This window comes from Pristis pectinata, chromosome 4 (genome assembly GCF_009764475.1).
Source record: "Pristis pectinata isolate sPriPec2 chromosome 4, sPriPec2.1.pri, whole genome shotgun sequence".
Classification (NCBI taxonomy): domain Eukaryota; kingdom Metazoa; phylum Chordata; class Chondrichthyes; order Rhinopristiformes; family Pristidae; genus Pristis; species Pristis pectinata.
The window spans coordinates 27636497-27656212 of NC_067408.1; the positions used below are offsets into that span (position 1 = coordinate 27636497).

Here is a 19716-nt window from a genome sequence, read left to right on the forward strand (position 1 = left end):
TCTTAAATGCATCTCCCCCAACCCCAACCCCCAGCCCGTCACGTACCAACAGCTGCAGTACCTTCATTACTGCTGAGAGAAAAAACATCCCATGTGATCACACCTCCACTTATAACATGGGTTTCAATAGAAAACAGGGTTTTGCATTACCAAAAATCAAGATATGGACAGTTTTCTAGGAACGCAACCCCTCCATAACATGGGCGTTGCTGGTATTCATGCAAGATTGCACAGAAACATGATCCCAAACTCCAGAAAAACAAATGCAAATTTGCATCTGGATTAACAGTTTCATCTAAAAAAATGTACAGCATTGCTGACTCTCTTTGGAAACTACTGCAACTAAAGAGTTAACATAAGTGCTCCACCAGGTTAGAATTTGAGGATTAAAAGCATGTTGATGTAATTTAATAACAGCTGAATTTACCACCTGATGAAAAGAACACTACTTACCCATTAGTAAACCTAACAGTTTTTGGACTCGAGAATTAACACCAACTATTCGGTATAGGCCCTGTTCATTAATACCTGTTTTCAAAGAAAGAAAAAAATTATGTTAATATCAAACTAAATTATGATTCTTGTTTATGAAACCTATACTTATTAAAATGACTGTAACGTAATCTATTTTCATGGTACAATATATTAACATTTTAAAGCACATATTTTGAACAATTTTAAATGAAGATAACCTTTCGTCACAGATTTCTATATTCTTACTCATGTGTGAAGAGGTGGATTTGTATGTGCATGTCTTTCTCCTAATGCGTTAAAAGCATTCTAGGAAAAAACAATCTACATTGTGTGCCAATGTAGATTCCTGTGAATGTACCGAAGTGAAAATAGCAAGGGAATGTCTGCACATGTTGTTCATAAACATTTGCAAAATATTCCAACTGTTTACTACAAATGTGTTAAGTGCTTGCTAAAAAGAACCAAAATTCTCAGAAACCAGAAATAAAATTCTATAAGTGTAATAATATTACTTAAAATGAGTATTCTTTTTAAAGATGCATGAAGATGTATGTTAATGAAAACCTGAACTTGGACTGAATTTCAGTTGCTCCAAAAAATTTGAAACAGTTGTTTTTGTAATTTGAATTGTTGAGTTACAGGTATTGCAGATTTCATTCACGGAGAATCATAGTTATAGAAGACGTTTTATTTTAGCCAGTCAAAACTGATGCCCGCTGGTGATGCAAGGTATGATGCCACAACTTTAAGGACAGGAGTTGAATATCAGTATTTTTATGTAAGATAGACATATATAAATAAAAGTGTTACCTCTTTCTTCCACTGCATGTATGCATTTCTTCACTAAATCAAATCCGACTTTGTCCAGTTGAGCAGCTGAAAATCAGAAACAAATCCATAGTTTTAAAAAAAAAGTCTGACCCAGCAGATAATTTTGGAATTGAAACAATGGATTACTTTTCAGACAGTCCTTGGGATTGAGTATGATTTGCTTCCATTCTGGTTCTGTGGTAACTGAAGAGGCCAATGTGGATTTGCAGATTTTACTGCAGTTGGGGCAGGAGATGGCTGGCAACTGGGTGGGTTTTTGGGAGGTAGTGCACTCCGTCCGGCACTGTGTACTCCCAACATATGGACTCAAGATTGTCTGTACCATTTCCAATGCTACTTCTTCACTTTGTGCCATTATGGGCCAGGACTCCCAGAAGCCAATAGCGATGTTGCACTTCAAGGAGATTTTGAAAACATCCTTGAATCTTTTCCTTAGTCTACCTGATAGTCTCTTACCTTGGCAGTACTTGGAATAGAATATCTGTTTGGGGAGTCTTGTGTCGAACATGCAAATGACATGGCCTGCCAAAGGAGCCAACTGAACCTAATTATATAGGACCTCAGTGCTGGAAATGTGGGCCTGTGAGTGGATCCTGCCAGTGGATATAGAGGATTTTGCAGAGGCAGCAAATAGGAGGGCAAACACCACTGCTTCCTGGTAAACCATGAGTTTTATGCCAGGTTTGAGGTCTTAATCTTCAGATATACTTTTTATTTAGCTGGCACACTGAAGACAATAGAGAATTTCATTTTCAATGCCTGCTTTCGTTGAGAGGGGGCTTTCAATACATGGCAAGGGATCCAGGGTCAAGTTATGGACCTTTATGACTGCAGAACACAAGGCCAATATTCTTATATAGTGTAGGAGTTGATGATGGTGTTTGGCCTCCAAATGTGAGCACTTGCAAGACAACATTTGCTAATGCATGCCTTCTGAGACTAAGCTCCAAACAATGCATAATGTAAAAGAGTCAGCTGGACCTTTGAAGACTGGCATCACAACCACTTTAAGCTGTTTGGAGAAGTTATTGAACATTCCTATGTCTCTTCATTTTCCCTTTTGATCCTATCTATGGAGATCTCATGCCTCCTATTTTTTACTTCCAATAATTAGAAAGCTACATCTGCCTTTATTGACACTTATTAACCGTCTCTTTTCTCAAGGACTTAAGTAGGAGGACCAGAAGACCATACTCCCTGAAGCCTTCCCCATCATATAATATCAAAACAGTAAAATCTTTCATATCTACCTCACTCTCCTACCCCTTCCCCCACCAATGATTGCCCTACTGGCCAAGAATCTAACAATCTATCTTGAAGATACCTGTGTCAAAGCATCCATAGCTCCTGAGCAAAGGATATCAAATACTCATAAATCTTTGAGCAAGGAATTTCTCAGTTCAGTCACATAGGCTGACTCCACAACCATAAGCTAACCACAATCAATTCTATGAGACTTTGATCAAGCCTCTATGTTGTCTACGTTATCAATGACCCTTAATTTTTCAATGAAATTACATCTCAATCTTCACAACTCTGGAGAACATAGATGAACAGAAGGCACTCTCTTCAAACATTCTTCATGGGTCAGCACTCTCAGCCCATAAAACTAATGAACCTTTGTTGCACCTTTTCAATGGAAAGTATATGCCTCCTTGGGCAGGAAAGCAGAGTATTTGAGTGTTTGCATCATTCCATAAATCTGACTGGGCACTTCATGGTGCACGTGTGCCTGCTGAGTTTCGCGTACAAGATGCGCATTGACTAATGTTGTTCCTTGTACAATACTCCTTTTGGAGCATCGCAGGGGAAAGTAGATCACATTTTCCCCAAGGAGCAACTATTGTTGGTCACTTCCAGAACAAATAGGTTAACTAACTGGTTTGGAACCCACCCAGGGCAAGTTCATTACTTCCCTTTAAACTGTTGGCTATCTTTGGAACAGATAAGTTTTAATAGTACTGCAATAAACTAGGATCCCACTCATTTCAACCCCCCTAGTTTTAGAGCATCACAGGGGAAAATCAGATGATGCTGCTCTGTGGAGCTCCCTGCTCTTGCACACTGTCCACTCCAAGCCAGAAATCTAGTTGTACTAAATTTCTTCTCATATCAGCTAAACAGCATGAGAAATCTGAGACAATGAAGCAGTCTGAACAAGTGGTTGAGGGATGCAGATAAGTATCATCAGCATACATGTGGAAACTATTCTGTGATTTTTAATGACACTGCCAATGGGTAGCATGCAGAAAAGCAGCAAAGAGTCATCAAAAGATTCATGGCACCTCTCTTCTCTTGGGTAGTTCCTTGGGGTAGAGGATGACTTGCTTTCATAATAAACACAGAAAACACTAGAAATACTCAGCAGGTCAGGGAGCAATTCTGCAGAGAGAAACAGAGTTAACATTTCAGGTCATGATCTTTCTTCAGAACTTCTCTCCATGCATAGTCCTACAGATGCTGTCTGACCTGATGTGTATTTCCAGAATTTTCTGCTTTCATTTCAGATTTCTATCAATGGCATTATTTTGATTTCCATGACCTGCTTCCATTTAAGTTCCATGTGATATTTCAAGCACAGTACCAGCCTGGATCCCAACTAGGGTTTGCACATGGCACCTTCAAGCTCCCATTGGAAGTTCTTGAGTCCAGTGCCTTCTGTTACTTCTTTTCCATTCTGAGCAGTCACAGGTCATTGAATCCAATAAGAGTTGGTCAACGCGTTATATTCTTTTTTCAAGAAGATTGTCAGAACATCTATGAATTATTTTCTTTGTCTTCTTGGAAATTTCTTCTCAAGGCAGAATTCAGAGTAGAACGCTTACTTGGGAGTCTGTTGTCAGCATGCAGACAGTCCAGCCCACCAACCAAACCTGGTTAAGTCTGTTCAGAGCCTCGATGCTGAGGATGCTTTCCTGGGAAAAGATGTTGACACAGGTTTGCTTATTCTGCTAATTGATTTGCACACCTAATCTCAATGTAGATTAGAGTGAAGCAAGGCTGTGTTTTTGCACCAACTCTCAATTTTTCTCACTGTACTGCTCTTGCAACAAACTTCCAGCTGGAATGTTAATCCAAAGAAAAAGTCGGAAACTGTTCAAATGAAACTGAAAAAATTATTGGCCTTGCATAAACATCAAGACGACAAAGGTCTTCTGCCGAATCCCAACAATCAGGACACACAACAAGACCCTGAAAATCATGGACCACTTTCCATACTTCAGTAGCTACATCTCAGCGAAGACAGACTGATGATTAAATTCACTACTCCCTCTAGGGCACCAGAAGAGCCTTTGGTTGACTGAGGAAAAAAAACATTCAAAGGTAAAAATCAAAACTTGGCATCAAGCACATGGTTTACCAAGCCGCAGTGATCGCTGCCCTCCTGAACACTTCAGAATCAGAGACAACTTCCAGCAGACACCTCAAAGAAATGGAGAAACACCAGCAATATAATCTCCACAAAATACTGCTGATACTCTTGGGGAAGTATTCTGGTGGTACTGTGTGGGGGTAAGAGGAGAAACCACTGCAGGTAGTTCCCTGGCTATGATAAATAAGAATGAAAACAAGCAACAGAGGTCGCATCCAGCAGGACCACAGACCAGGGTGTTGGATATGAATGGAGAGGTCAATTGTATTAAAATTTATAGCTAAATCACAAAGAATTAAGTGGAATAGATTACCAAGGTTAAGTGAGTAAAGAATGGTATTATGACTTTGACAAGAGTACTTCAGTGCTCTGGGTAGAATGGCAACTCAGACCAGAGCAACACAGAACTGAGGGAAATTGAGGCATAGGTTAGGGAGGTGACAATATGTTCAGGGACACTGGATAAGAAAGGGAATTTGGAAATGGGATGTTAATCTGCAAGGACAGGGGGTCAAGGGTAGGATTTTGGAGAAAAGATTGAATTGACAGATTAGATGTGGGAGAAATCGATACCCGAGGACAACCAATCTTCTAACATCAGTGGCTAAATAATATACCTGGGGAAAAAAATTAATTGAATAACAGTTTAGTCAGAATGCTCAGATGAACTTCAGGTGGTGGTGTGATAATGTGAGCTTGGAGGGAAGAAAGCAGGGAATGGGATAAAATCAAGGGACAAATATCTCAAAGATAAATGCAGGACTTCCTTACTCTTCAACTCCAACACCCATATAAAGGCTGCTGGAACATTTGCTTTGCCTTTCTAAGAACCTGTCTAACTGATTTGAACTCACTTTGCTTCTCTTCCCCAACCTGTAGATCAAACTTAATTGTCCTGCTTTCCATTTTGACCTTGACCTTATTTTCCCCTGTTATTAAATATGTACTATTTTTTCCCTTTGCTAGCATCCAAGTTTGGTTCTGGCCTCCAGAGCTTTCAGTGTGGAGTTTGCACATTCTCCGTGACCACGTGGGTTTCTTCCAACACCCCAATGATATGTGGATTAGTAGGTTAATTGGCCACTGTAAACTGCCCCTGGTGTGTAGGCAAGATGTAGATTCTGGGGGGAGTTAGTATATGTTGGGAGAATAAAATGGAATAAGTATAAATGGGTGCTTGATGGTTGGTGCAGACTCAATGAGCCGAAGGACCTGTTTCCCTGCTGTATGGCTAAGTAGACTGAGGATCAGGATTTTAAAATTATTATAATCAAGACTGCTACATCACAGAAATAAGACAGTTTACATTCATTTTAGCTTTTTACCTTTTCCTTTTCCTGCAAGTGCATCATTGAAATTATGGAACTTATTTCCCTGAACCATCTGTAAATTGGCACAGGACAAATATGAAATGAATGCTTGGCTCAGAAACCATCGTGCTAATTGGGTTCCAGTGCATGGGGAACTTGCACCAGTACCAAGTCTCACCACACTTGAATTGTGCTGGGACCAGTGTTTGAGTGAGCTGTGTAACTTAGGGAAGTAGAGGGGATTGTAGTGGTGGCAAAGGATCAAAGTTGCAAAGATGTGGTAAATCAAGGAGTAGAGACAAGGCTATAAAGAAAGGTATTAATACAGAAAAAGATAAACAGATTGTGACCTGAAGTCAGAGAGTAAATCAGTAGCTAAGACTAGAGATTACAAAAATAATAGAAGTACAAACTAAAAGCTCTGTATCTGAATGCATGTAGCATTTGAAGCAAAACTGATGATCTGAGAGCAAACAAAATGAGGATAACCTGACAGCCATCACAGAGACATGGCTACAGGATGACGTAGATTGAGACCTGAACATTGAAGGATGTATGATATTTAGGAAGGACATAAAGATAGAAAAAGATGAAGAATGCCTCTGTTAGTTAGGGACAGTGGTGAAGCAATAGGGAAAGATGACCCAAGTTCAGGAAACTAGGGTGTAGAAAAAAATAACAAAGGCAACAAGTAATTTGCTGATGGTACTATTCAGGTCTGCTAATAGTAACCATATAGTAGGATGAATCATAAAGGAAGAAATAATAGGAGCTTCTCAGAAAGGTATGGTGAACTATGGAGGATTTTAATGGACATCTACTTAGCTAAGGACAATTATGAGAGCTAGCAAAAGTGAACTGGTAAATTAAGGGATTGATTGCTCAAAATACTGTGGTAGTTATTTGAGGGTATTTTGCAGAATAAATGGAACAGTTAGCATTCCAAGAAGAAAGAAAAATTCAAAAGGTGAGGATCTGCCATCTGTATTTAACTTAAAAAAAATTAAAGAATGTATTAAACTTAAAAAAATGTAATTGCACAGAGATATCAGGTCAAAAGTTTGGACAGATACAAAGCAAAACAAAGAATATCTAAAAGGTTAAAAACGAAAGGAAAATTAGAGTTAGAAAAAAAAGCTGGTCAGAAATGTAAAAACAGACAGTAAGAGTTGCTTTGGATATTTTTGAAAAAATATTAACAAAGTGAGCTTTGGTCTTTTAGAAAGAGAGTCTGGGGAATATATAATGGAAAACTAAAGAGATCGCAAATGAATTAAATAGGCATTTTGCAACTGTCTTCGCTATAGAAGATACAAGTAAGATCTTAGAAGTAGTTGCAAATTGTGAATTAGAAGGGAGGAACTCAGGAAAATCACATTCACCAGGGAAGTGGTAATGAACAAATTGGAACTGCAGCCTGACAACTTCTTCATCCTATATGATCTTGAAAGTAGCAGCTAGGAAGATGGTTGATCCACTGGTTTTAATTTTTCAAAACGTCAGGAAGAGGTTTGATCAGACTGGAAAGTAGCACGTGTGACTCTTAAAAAAAGAAATTACATGCCAGTAAATTGAATACTTGTCATGGGAGAATTGTTAGAAGCTGCTACTAAAGATGTTACTATAGCACACTTAGAAAAATGTTGTTCAAGGTAATCAGGTAAAGCCAATATTGTTTTGCAAAAGGGAAATCGTGTTTGATTATTTATTGGAGTTCTTTAAAGATGTGTGTGGTTGCTGCGGATCATGGAAAAGTAGAGGAGCAGAGGGAAATTAAGGGTTATGGGGAAAATGCAGGTAGATGGATCTGAATCCACGGCCAGATCAGCCATGATATTATTGAATGGCGGAGCAGGCTCAACAGGCCAGATGGCCAACTCATAGTTCTTATGTATTTTGCTTAGATTTCCCAGAAGGCATTTGATAAGGTGCTGCATCAATAGTTATTGCACAAAGTAAGAACTCATGGTTTAGAAGTTAACATGTTGGTGTGGAGAGAAGATTGGCTGCCTAACAAAAAACATGGTAGCCATAAATGAGCCTATATTTTAACTGGTAAGATGTAACAAGTAGTATATGACAGGGACAGGGATAGAGCCTCAACTTTATAATTTATATGATTGATTCAGATGAAGGTGTTAAAGGGTAGTTCCTACATTTGTTGATGACATAAAGATGGGTAGGAAAGTAACCTTTGAAAAGAGTATAGGAATGCCACAAAGCATATAGATAGCTGAAGTGCATGCCCAAAGATCTGGAAATGGAGAATAAAGTGGGAAAATATGAAACTGTTCACTTTGGCAGAAAAAAATAGAAAAGAAGTACATTATCAAAATGACAAGAGATTGCAGAGCTACAAGATGCAGAGGGATCTGGTGCATGATTTGCAAAAGGCTAGTATACAGGGATAGTAACTGATCAAGAAAGTTAACAAAATATTTTTTTTATTATTATTAGGGAAATGGAATACAAAAGAATATGGTTATGCTTCAGTTCTATAGGGCAGTAGTGAGATCACATATGGAGTACTATGTACAGTATAGGTCTCCATATTTCAGGAAGGAGGTAAATGTACCAGAAGCAGTTCAGAGAAGGTTTACTTGACCAAAACTTGTCTTATGAGGATAGGTTGGACAGTTTGGGCTTAGACTTTAGAAGGATGAGATGCAACTTGATTTAAACATACTATAAAATTCAAGGGGTCTTGATAGGGTGGATTCGGATTTGGAAAGGAGGTTTCCTCTCTGACAGATCTAGGAATCACCATTTAAAAATAGAAGTCACCTATTTAAATGATGAGGCTTTTTTATCCCCTCTTTGAAGATTATAAGTCTTTGGAATTCTCTTCCATAAAGGGCAGAGTAAGCAGAGCTTTTAAATATATTTTTAAGACAGGGGTAGATGCTTGAAAGTAAGGGGACAAAAGGTTACTGTGAGTAGAAAGGAATGTGAGGTTGAGGTTAAAAATCAGATTGGCCATGATTGTATTAAACAGTAGAGGAAGCTTGACAGGCTGAGTGGCCTATTCCTACTCCTAATTTGCATGTTCATTAGTAACCACACAAAGATTCACTAAGGGAGGCACACAGATTTTCAAGGATTTAAACATGAAGCTAGTGGTTTTAAGTGCGAGGATATTTCAGGATATACCATAGATTTACAAAGTAAATAGGCAAATTGGGGTATACTTGAGAAATACCACTTGGGGAAAAAAGTCAGCTTCACCTTCACTAATTTTTCAGGACAAGTTTGACACAAAGCATTGTATTGATATAAATAAGCATTAGAATAGAACTTCAGAAGACTACTTGTTAGAATTGATCCAGAAATAATCAAGAGTAAATACCTACCACCTTCACTTATTGGATTGTCTTTATTCAAATTGTACACCTGAAAAAAAAACATTATTTTACTGGGTAAAACGTTTACACAAAAACTATACTTGAAGAGAAAGAAACTTATGGTAACTGGGAACTAACAAAATATTGTGAAGTTCATGCCATTCAGTATGAGATTCCAAATACTTCAAACTGCAGCAAATATCTTGATTGGATGATGCTGATGCAGACACCTTATATATGCTTTTATTGTTTTTAATTGAGTCAGTTGTTTAGCAATTTTTGGCATGTTATGAGGTGAAACCATGCTTAATTTTACAAGAATATTTCAAGTCTCCTATTCCAGTTCTGTTTTGACCATAATTATTGAACTGGTTCCCTCAACTCTCTAACAGGTAGCTGAAAATTAATTTCTCTGCCTTTTCATATACATGCTACTGACTTCTTATGTTCCCTCACCCTTGCTTATAGCAAGATGCAGTGCAGAAGTGTGAGGAAGAAGAGCACAAGAGTCAACAAAGATAGAACAAAAAACAGAAAGAAGAAAAAAGTAAATTCCACAGGAAATAACTGCTAATGAGGTGAAACAACTTTGCAATAATTATTTAATTTGACAGTGCAAGAAATCTACATTGATTGAAACAGTTGAATTGATTTGTGCAATGAAGTAAGCTATATTTGCAAACATTTTTGTACATTGAATCAACTCCCTGGTGCATTCAGATTTAACAGTTCAACAAAAAAGAACAACTTAGTAGATGTGCTAACTTTCAGCTCAAAAACAAATTAACCCGATTCTTATTATATGCCTGACCTGTATTTTAGCTCCTTCTATATTACTAAGCCAGCAAATTCTCCATATTTTAATATCTTTAACAATTACCTAGAGAAGCAAAGGACTGAAGATGCTGGAATCTGGATAAAATATTTCTCCGCCTCCGTCGCATCTGCTCCCATGATGAGGCTTTCCACTCCAGGACATCAGAGATGTCCAACTTCTTTACTAACCATAGCTTCCCTCCTACCGTGGTCAAGAGAGCTCGCACCCGCATCTCTGCCATTTCCCGCATCTCTGCTCTCACCCCCACCCCTCCCCAAACCCAACAGGGATTGGGTCCCCCTTGTCCTCACATTTCATCCCATCAGCCTACATATCCACCATATCATTCTTCGCCACTTCAGTCATCTCCAACGGGACCCCACTACCAAGCATATCTTGCGCACCCCACCCCTTTCAGACTTTCGTAGGGACCGCTCTCTGTGACTCCCTCGTTCCTCCCCACCCATCCTGCTCCCACCCTGGGGATTTTCCACTCTCCCCGCCATAGGTGTAACACCTACCCCTACACTACCTCCATCCAGGGACCCAAACAGTCATTTCAGTTGAGGCAAAGATTTACCTGCACCTCCCCTAATATCATCTACTGCATTCAGTGCTCCAAGTGTGGCCTACTCTACATTGGTGAGACCAAATGCAGACTAGGTGACTGTTTAATAGAACATCTGCACTCTGTCCATAACAGTGATTTGTATCTCCCCATTGCCAGTCACTTCAACTCCCCCTCCCACTCCATCACTGATATGACAGTCCTCGGCCTCCTCCACTGTCGGGAGAAGTCCAAACACAAACTGGAGGAACAACACCTCATTTTCTGTCTTGGGACCTTACAGCCTAATGGGATGAACATCAAATTCTCACACATTAAGTAAACCCCCTCCACCTTGCCTCTTCTTTTCCTTTTCCTAGTCTCTCTCTCTCTCTCTCTCTCTCGCTTTTTTCTCCTCACCATTTTTCTCTCCTTTTCCTCTCCTCCCCTCCCCCCATGCCACCTGCCTCCATACCTTTGGCCCATCCCCTGGCGGATCTGGTCTCTCCTCCTCCCCCACTATCTCTCACTTGCATCTACCTATCTCCACCTTGTGCCACCCCGCCTCCCCTCTTTTTTCCACCTATCACTGCTCTGTTTCTCCCCACTATATATTGGGCTTCCCCTTTTCCTATCTTCAGTCCTGAAGAAGGGTCCTGACCCGAAACATTGACCGTCTGCTTTTCTCAATGGATGCTGCCTGACCTGCTGAGTTTCTCAAGCATCATGATGTTTTAACAATTACTTGCTGCTTTTAATATTTCTGGTTTTACTTTTTAGAAAGCCATAATGATGTTGACAAAAAACAAATCAATGAAATATTTCCACATTTTTTTGCATTGAATTAATGCATTTAAATAAATACTGCACAAAAAATTCTAAAACCTGGTGCAAATAATCAGGAAAGTGACATTTTATAATATAGGGGAAAACAGTCATGATTTGTTCCTATCTATTTTTACTCTTGCTTAAAAAATGGTATTTCTCCCATAAACGTTAAAGGCATCCCCAACTAAATCAAGCATTGGTTCAGGGCCTTAAAATATTACAGCCCGAGCCCACAATCATTAAATAAGTATCTCAAAATCTTCAGCAGGGAAATAATTTAATCCAGTTGGATGATTACTGTACATGTTATTACAGCACTTAGAGCACAGAAACTGAAGAGTGGTTTGCAGATTGCCTTCATAAATAGAGGAAAGTAAATTTCTAAGATCCTTTTTTTTAAACCACATACAAATCGCAAAAGGAGATGTTCAAGAAAACCATCTATTTCAGCAATACCTGAAATCTCTGGACTGACACTTGAGAAACAGATCTGGCTCTTTCTTTCATTAGTACACCCATTTAGTTTTATTGGCAGTGTGCTGGCAGAGAACATTATGTACCAATTTAAATGTCACAACAAGACAGCATGAGTCACTGAGAACTTGATCACCTTTTCATTTATTTCAGAAAATGGTTATTGTTGAATGAAAGACTAGTTCTAAAGCAGAGGAAAATAAAATATTATGGTTAAATGATCTAGTAAGATTCAAAAATACTTTTTGATGTAAAAAGAAACAGGAATAGAAATTTGACTGCAGAGATACCACATCCCTGCACCTGAATGCTAAGGCATGAGGCACCTTTAACCTATTGAGTTTGTAAAATGCACAGTGTAACAGGCTCAATCCAATGAAGCACCCTCAGGTGTTAGAATAGGATGGGGTGGAAGGGGAAATAATGACCACATCCTGCCAGGTCTATTACCTCAGGTTAAAGTACATTTTCTTGCAGGGGCTTCAAACAAGAAAATATACCAAATACAAATGTAAAGCTTTCAGAGCCTGTTTCAAACACATGCATTTGATAAACTGATTTTTTTTGGCCTTATATGCACATGAAACTAATAAACTCTGCATGAACTAATTTCTAGTCACAATATTTAGCGATTCACCATTTAACATTTATACAAGTTAAACTAATTAAGTTTAAATTACATAGACTGCACAGAATTGCAAAGAGTGATATCGATAAACGCTGCGACTGATTATAGTGAACAGTCCAATGTAGTTTGTGCTTTTAGTTCTGATGTGCAGCAGCCTTTATTTATGTAGATGAACATACAAAGTTATTAATTTCATCTGCAGCTTTGCTGAGCCTTTCACAAGTATTTAAACCCCATTAAAGCAGTAAAACAATCAGCAATCAGTTGTTGTTCCTGCCCTTGCTGATTGGTTTGTCATTTGATTTTATTTCAGATAACTATCATCTGCAATATTTAGGTTTTTGCTATGATAATGAAGATTCACATATATTGAAAAAAACAGCTGAATTACTTCCCCCTCTAGCATGTGCAAATCCTCCACTGTTCTCTCTATGCTTAACACCTAAGTGTGACCACTTTGTATAACAAGACTAGAATCAGATTACAAACTAGAGCATTACTGTCACTTGGAGGAGAATAAATGAACTGCATACTGCAGTTCACTGAAAGCATTCACCTCAAACATTAACCTACCCATCAGCATTAGTGGTAAAATATAACGGAGGTCCATTATAATTTGTTCTCAACTTCTGAACATAGCACTTTCCTTCATCTTAAATATTGTCTGTCTACATTCTTGACTGTCCCTCTCTACTAGCAAGACTCCAGACTTATATTAACCCAAGTTTTGACTTTCTCCTGTGTTAATGTTGGTCTCTAGGCCTCTTTCCTCTCCAAATTCCCTCTTTCTCAAAGCCCACACCCAACCTTAGGTATGCTCCACTGACTCCACATACCCCTGCAAATTAGATTCAAAGTCACATGTTCCCTTAGCTCTGCATGGCCACACCTTCCCCCAAGTCAATCAACTCTTCCAGCAGAACCCTTATTCCCTGCTTCCTCTAGACAATGGCGAACTAGTGGATGTATTATACTTAGATTCCCAGAAGGAAACTGATAAGATACCTTAAAAGTTATTGCAGAAGATGAAAGATCATGGTGTAGGAGGTAACAAGAAGGTTGGTCAATAGGTATAAATGAGTATTTTTCTTGTTGGCAAGATTTAAGAAGTGGTGCACCACAAGGGTCAGTGCTGGGGGTTCAACTTCTACAATTTATATGACTTGGATGAACTGACCAAAAGGTATGATTGCTAAATTTTCTTATGACACTAAGATAAGTAGAAAAGTAACTTATGAAGTGGTCATAAAGAAGCTGCAAATCCAAAGGCTCAAATCCAGTATTTGAAACTAGATTCACAAGCACTGAAAGGTTAAGTACAGAGATTCAATTTCAAATGTCATACCTTTAGATTTCAATTTTACGAAATAATAGCCATCAGTCATTTAATTCGGAACAAGATGTTTGAAACTCAACAAACTGGAATAATAGACCTCATTCAACAATAATAATTATGGACTTTCTTACTGGTTCTCTGCCATCCATCGCCTCCATCCACAGCCTCCTGTCCTCCTCAGAGAGTGCTTGCATGGTGATCATGGTTGCCCTGCAGAGTACATAATGGAATGAAAAATTACAACCACCAATGACCCTTTCAACATATTTATTTAAACAAACTTAATTTCCTCTTATCTGGAATCCATGTGCACTACATTCCAAAAAACACCACAGGGGCACAGGACATATTTTAATGCAAATATAAATCATGGCTCTATGTATATATGTGTGTGTGCGTAGATAGAGAGAGAGAGGGAGAGAGAGAGGGGGGGGGAGAGAGAGAGAGAGAAAGAGAGAGAGAGAGAGAGAGAGAAGAAACAAACTGTTTAAAAAATATTTAAGTTTAGTTGAAAGGCTGCTTATGCAACAATTTTATTTGCATGTTAGATTTCTATTTTTAAAAACTGTGCTAACTTCAAAAAATTATAATTTTTTTTTAGTAGAGGTATATAGTGTGGATGCCACAATGTAACATTACTGAAAATCTTAGAGGAAATCTAGCCAATTGGGAATACTATATTCAATATATAATACTATATAGGTTGCATCACCACCTGGTATGGAGGCTCCAATATTCAGGATCGAAAGAAGCTGCAGAGGGTTGTAGATTCAGCTAGCCCCATCACGGGCACAACCTTCCCCACCATTGAGGACGTCTTCAAGAGGCCATGCCTCAAGGCAGCAGCATCCATCATTAAGGACCCTCACCACCCTGTACATGCCCTCTTCATGTCACTATCATCGGGGAGGAGGTACAGGAGCCTGAAGACTCGTATTCAACGTTTCAGGAACAGATTCTTCCCCTCCACCATCAGATTTCTGAACGGTCCATGAACCCATGAACACTACCTCATTTTTCCTCTTTTGCATGATTTATTTATATTTGTAACTTATAGTAACGTTTATGCCTTTATGTCTTGCACTGTACTGCTGCCGCAAAACAAATTTCACGACATATGTCAGTGATAATAAACCTGATTCTGATTCTAAGATTTAAATTTCTTTAAAACAATGCAGAATATGTTAAAAAGCAGTTTTATCCATCCACAAATATTCAACTTGGTGCAAATCATTTAATGGTGTAAAACAGTTTCAAACATTAAACAGGAGGCCAAACTAGTCTCCCACTCTCTAGCCAATAAATACAACTACATGATGTTTAAGTTGAAGGAACTTGTCGATGTTATTCCAGGAGCACCCATTATTAGACTCTGACAGATGCCTCAATATTATTAATACTAATCCAGGTTGTCCCACTTAAGTAGGCCATAATTTACCTTCAAACTGCCCACACATGCAACAAGATGTCAGTGTTGCAACCACATTGACCGATCCCACCCTAAAAATTGTTCAAGGCTCAAATGCCCAATTGTCCCTGGTCCCAATGTCCAACAGTCAAATTTCTAGCATCTAGGCCAATGCCCTGGACCCTAATAAGGGGCCACTCCCCATTTAGACCCTGACTGGGATTTCTCACCTTCCCACTTCAATGACCAGGTCTCCCAGCACTGGCTCCAGCACCCCAGGGATCCAGATTTAGCTTCATACATTATTTTTATTTAGCACCACAGAAGTAGACTGAAGTGGGTCCACAACTTATACAGTCATTGATGTGCCAAGCAACAACTTTGAAATGACTATTAAGGGGGCATTTATTTCTAGGCCACTTTGAATCAAATTACTTAGGATTCTTAAAGAAAGTTTTAAGTTGCAATTGATACACAAATGACAGGAGATCGGAATCCGGATGGGTGGTGGAAGCAGGTACTCTCAGAAGAATTATCTGGGCAAGCACATAGACGGCTACAGACCAAGAACTAGTAAGTGGGATTAATATTGGAATTTATGATCGGCATGGACATGGTGGGCTGAAGGGCCTGTTTCCCTGTTCTATGACACTATGAATGTTGAGGTAGTTAAAATTAAGACTATTAGGCACTTATAAACTAACTGGGAGAAATTTGACTATTGCAAAGGATACAGAACATAAAATGCAGCAGTCCCCAGAACAATCATCTTAAAGAAATACTAACATACTTGAAATGAAACAGATAGTTTAGATCTAAATATTTACAAAATAGATCTATATCTCCATAGAAATTTCATATGAACTTAAATCACCTGTCTGCTCCTTCTACATCAAAACAAAATCTCTTCTCAATGGAGTCAGTTTTTCTTCTAATGCATGATTTTAGGATAAATGTTTCTTCATCCCCCTGTTAAAAGCAAATAAACCTGTCAGTCAATGAACAATATGTAAATTCCTTTCAACAAATAAACCAAAACCGCACAAGGACAGAAATAAATGCCATACAAGAGGTCTAAAGCATCCCAATAAGACAATCTTCCAGTCTGGTGATGAAATATTTGGAGGATTGTACATATAAAAAGTGGGCAATGGGAATAAAACAATTGCAAGAGGAGGACAATTCCATTAAACTACTACTGTTTTCTGTCCTAACCTAGAATCATGTTGGTACAATGCCAATACAATTACAATTAAACCATACGAGGAGGTGACTTGAACACGCTGAATAGAATATATAACCCATTTTCACAAAGCTATTTTTATATCATCATGGGGGTTACACTGAAAGCCTTGAAGCTATTTAATAAGACACATCTTCTGTAGATAAGGAAGGAAAACAGATATTGGCATTGGTTTATTATTGTCACTTCTACCGAGGTACAGTGAAAAACTTGTCTTGCATACTGATCGTACAGATCAATTCATTACACAGTGTAGTTACATTGGGTTGGTACAGAATGCATTGAAGTAGTACAGAGTGCATTGATGTAGTACAGAGTAAAGTGTCACAGCTACAGAGAAAGTGCAGTGCAATAAGGTGCATGGTCACAACAAGGTAGATCGTGATGTCAGAGTCCATCTCATCATATAAGGGAACCGTTCAATAGTCTTATCACAGTGGGGTAGAAGCTGTCCTTAAGTCTGGTGGTACGTGACCTCAGGATCCTGTATCTTCTACCCGATGGAAGAGGAGAGAAGAGAGAATGACCCAGGTGGGTGGGGTCTTTGATTATGCTGGCTGCTTCACCAAGACAGCGAGAGGTAAAGACAGAGTCCAAGGAGGGGAGGCTGGTGTCCATGATGCACTGGGCTGTGTCCACAACTCTCTGCAGTTTTTTTGCAGTCCTGAGCAGAGCAGTTGCCATACCAAGCCGTGATACATCCAGATAGGATGCTTTCTATGGTGCATCGATAAAAGTTGGTAAGAGTCAAAGGGGACAAACTGAATTTCTTTAGACTCCTGAGGAAGCAGAGGCACTAGTGGGCTTTCTTGGCCATGGCATCTACGTAATTTGACCAGGACAGGCTGTTGGTGATGTTCACTCCTTGGAACTTGAAGCTCTCAACCCTCTCGACCTCAGTGCCATTGACATAAACAGGTGCATGTACACTGCCCCCTTTCCTGAAGTCAATGACCAGCTCTTCAGTTTTGTTGACATTGAGGGAAAGGTTGTTGTCATGACACCATTCCACTAAGCTCTCTATCTCCTTCCTGTACTCTGACTCATCGCCGTTTGAGATATGGCCTACAACGGTGGTATCATCTGCAAACTTGTAGATGGAGTCAGAGCAGAACCTGGCCACACAGTCATGAGTGTATAGGGGGTAAGAGTAGAGGGCTGAGGACGCAGCCTTGTGGGGCACCAGTGTTGAGAATAATCGTGCTGGAGGTATTGCTGTCTATCCTCACTGATTGCGGTCTGTTTGTTAGGAAGTCAAGGATCCAGTTACAGAGGGAGGTGTTGAGTCCCAGGTCTTGGAGTTTGGTGACAAGTTTGCTTGGGATTATTGTATTGAAGGCAGAGCTGTAGTCAATAAACAATAGTCTAACGTAGGTATCTTTACTGTCCAGGTGCTCCAGAGCTGAGTGTAGGGCCAGGGAGATGGCATCCGCTGTGGACCTGTTTCGGCAATAGGCAAACTGCAGTGGGTCAAGATTGTCTGGGAGGCTGGAGTTGATGCGTGCCATGACCAACGTCTCAAAACACTTCATGATGCTGGATGTCAGAGCCACTGATCGGTAGTCATAGAGGCATGTCACCTTGCTTTTCTTTGGTACCGGAATGATAGTGGTCTTCTTAAAACAGTTGCGAACCTGAGATTGAAGCAAGGAAAGGTTAAATATGTCCGCAAATACTTCTGCCAGCTGATCAGCACAAGATCTGAGCACACGGCCAGGGACACCACCTGGGCCAGATGCTTTCCTTGTGCTCACTCTCCTGAAGACTGATCTTACGTCCTCAACGGTGGTCACAGGTTCAGGTGCATTGGAGGCTGTCAGGGTGGGTGGTGACAATCCACTTCCCTTCTGTTCAAAATGCACATACAAGTTCATCAGGAAGGGATGCGCTGTTGTTAACTATGCAGCCCGCCTTCGTTTTGTAGCCTGTTATGGCAATGTAAGCCCTGCCATAACTGACGGCTGGTCTGGGGCTCTATTTTGAGTCGGTATTGCCTCTTGGCATCCCTGATAGCTTTCTGAAGGTCATATCTGGATTTCTTGTACAGATCAGGATCACCAGATTCATGTGCAGCAGTGCTCGACTTCAGTAGGGAGTGGATCTCCCGGTTCATCCATGGTTTCCTGTTTGGGAACACCCGTATTGAAGATATACTTCTATTCCATTAAAAGAATAGAAAAAAATTAGCCAATTTAATTGAAATATTGGATTGGCAAAAGAACGTCAAAAAAGCAACAACTAGAAATCAGTACTTTCTGCATCACCGTCCATTCCCGTCCTTTAGGCATCTTTCTGTGGCCACATCTGTTTGAATTACACGTGGAACTGAGCGAGATTATTCCTGGATTTTGTTAATTTACTGATGACACCATTCTACATTGGAAAGCAATGAGTACAGAGGGATGACGGCATTAAAAAGGTGAATCAGTAGATAAACTTATGGAAGGCTGCGAAGGTGAAAAAAGTGACAAGAGCACATTAATCCTGAAATTAAATTATGGTTCTTGCTGTTACAAAAACAGGAAGTGCTGGAAATATGCAACAGGTCAAGAGGCATCTGTGGGGAGAGGAAAAGTGTTGATGTTTCAGGTCCCCAACCCAAAATGTTAACTTTCAGATCCTGACTGATCTGCCATGTATTTCCACCATTTTCTGCTTTCATTTCAAATATCCTGCATCAACAATATTTCACTGTTGCTCACCTAGTACTCACTTTCACAAACAGAAGTAACTTACTCTTTGCTAAAATACCAAACATTGAACTCTTTTCTCTGCCTCCTTCAAATATTAACTTTGATATGTCCTTTCAAGCTTAAAATTCAGTCTCTCTCATTTGCCCTCACAACTCAGTCCTCTGACACTGAGGATCAACCTCATTATATTCCTTTACAATGACTCCAGTGTGTGAACAATTCCTAAGCATCTTGGCAACCAGAAGGGAAATGGTACTCATGCTGCAACCTGACTAGGGAATTGAACATCTTGATAACAATTTCCTGACTTGTGTTCTATTGTTTTAACCACATAATTCAAGATTATATTCCATTTGTTTTATGACTGTCATTGTGTAATGGTTTAATCTGTTGAGCTAGAAGCTATTCAATTT

The 19716-nt window shown here is 39.4% G+C and overlaps 1 protein-coding gene across 6 annotated transcripts in view; it reads right to left on the reverse strand.

Annotated features, from left to right (window-relative positions):
* LOC127569622 (rho GTPase-activating protein 26-like) overlaps positions 1–19716 on the reverse strand; it is a 127591-nt gene that overhangs the window by 55625 nt on the left and 52250 nt on the right. For all 6 annotated transcript variants that reach the window (XM_052014420.1, XM_052014426.1, XM_052014423.1 and 3 more), the window contains 5 exons: positions 16242–16336; positions 14091–14169; positions 9339–9378; positions 1285–1350; positions 454–528 (listed from right to left, as the gene is read on the reverse strand). In XM_052014420.1, coding sequence (XP_051870380.1) covers positions 454–528; positions 1285–1350; positions 9339–9378; positions 14091–14169; positions 16242–16336 — 355 coding nt within the window. The remainder of the gene's footprint in view (positions 1–453; positions 529–1284; positions 1351–9338; positions 9379–14090; positions 14170–16241; positions 16337–19716) is intronic.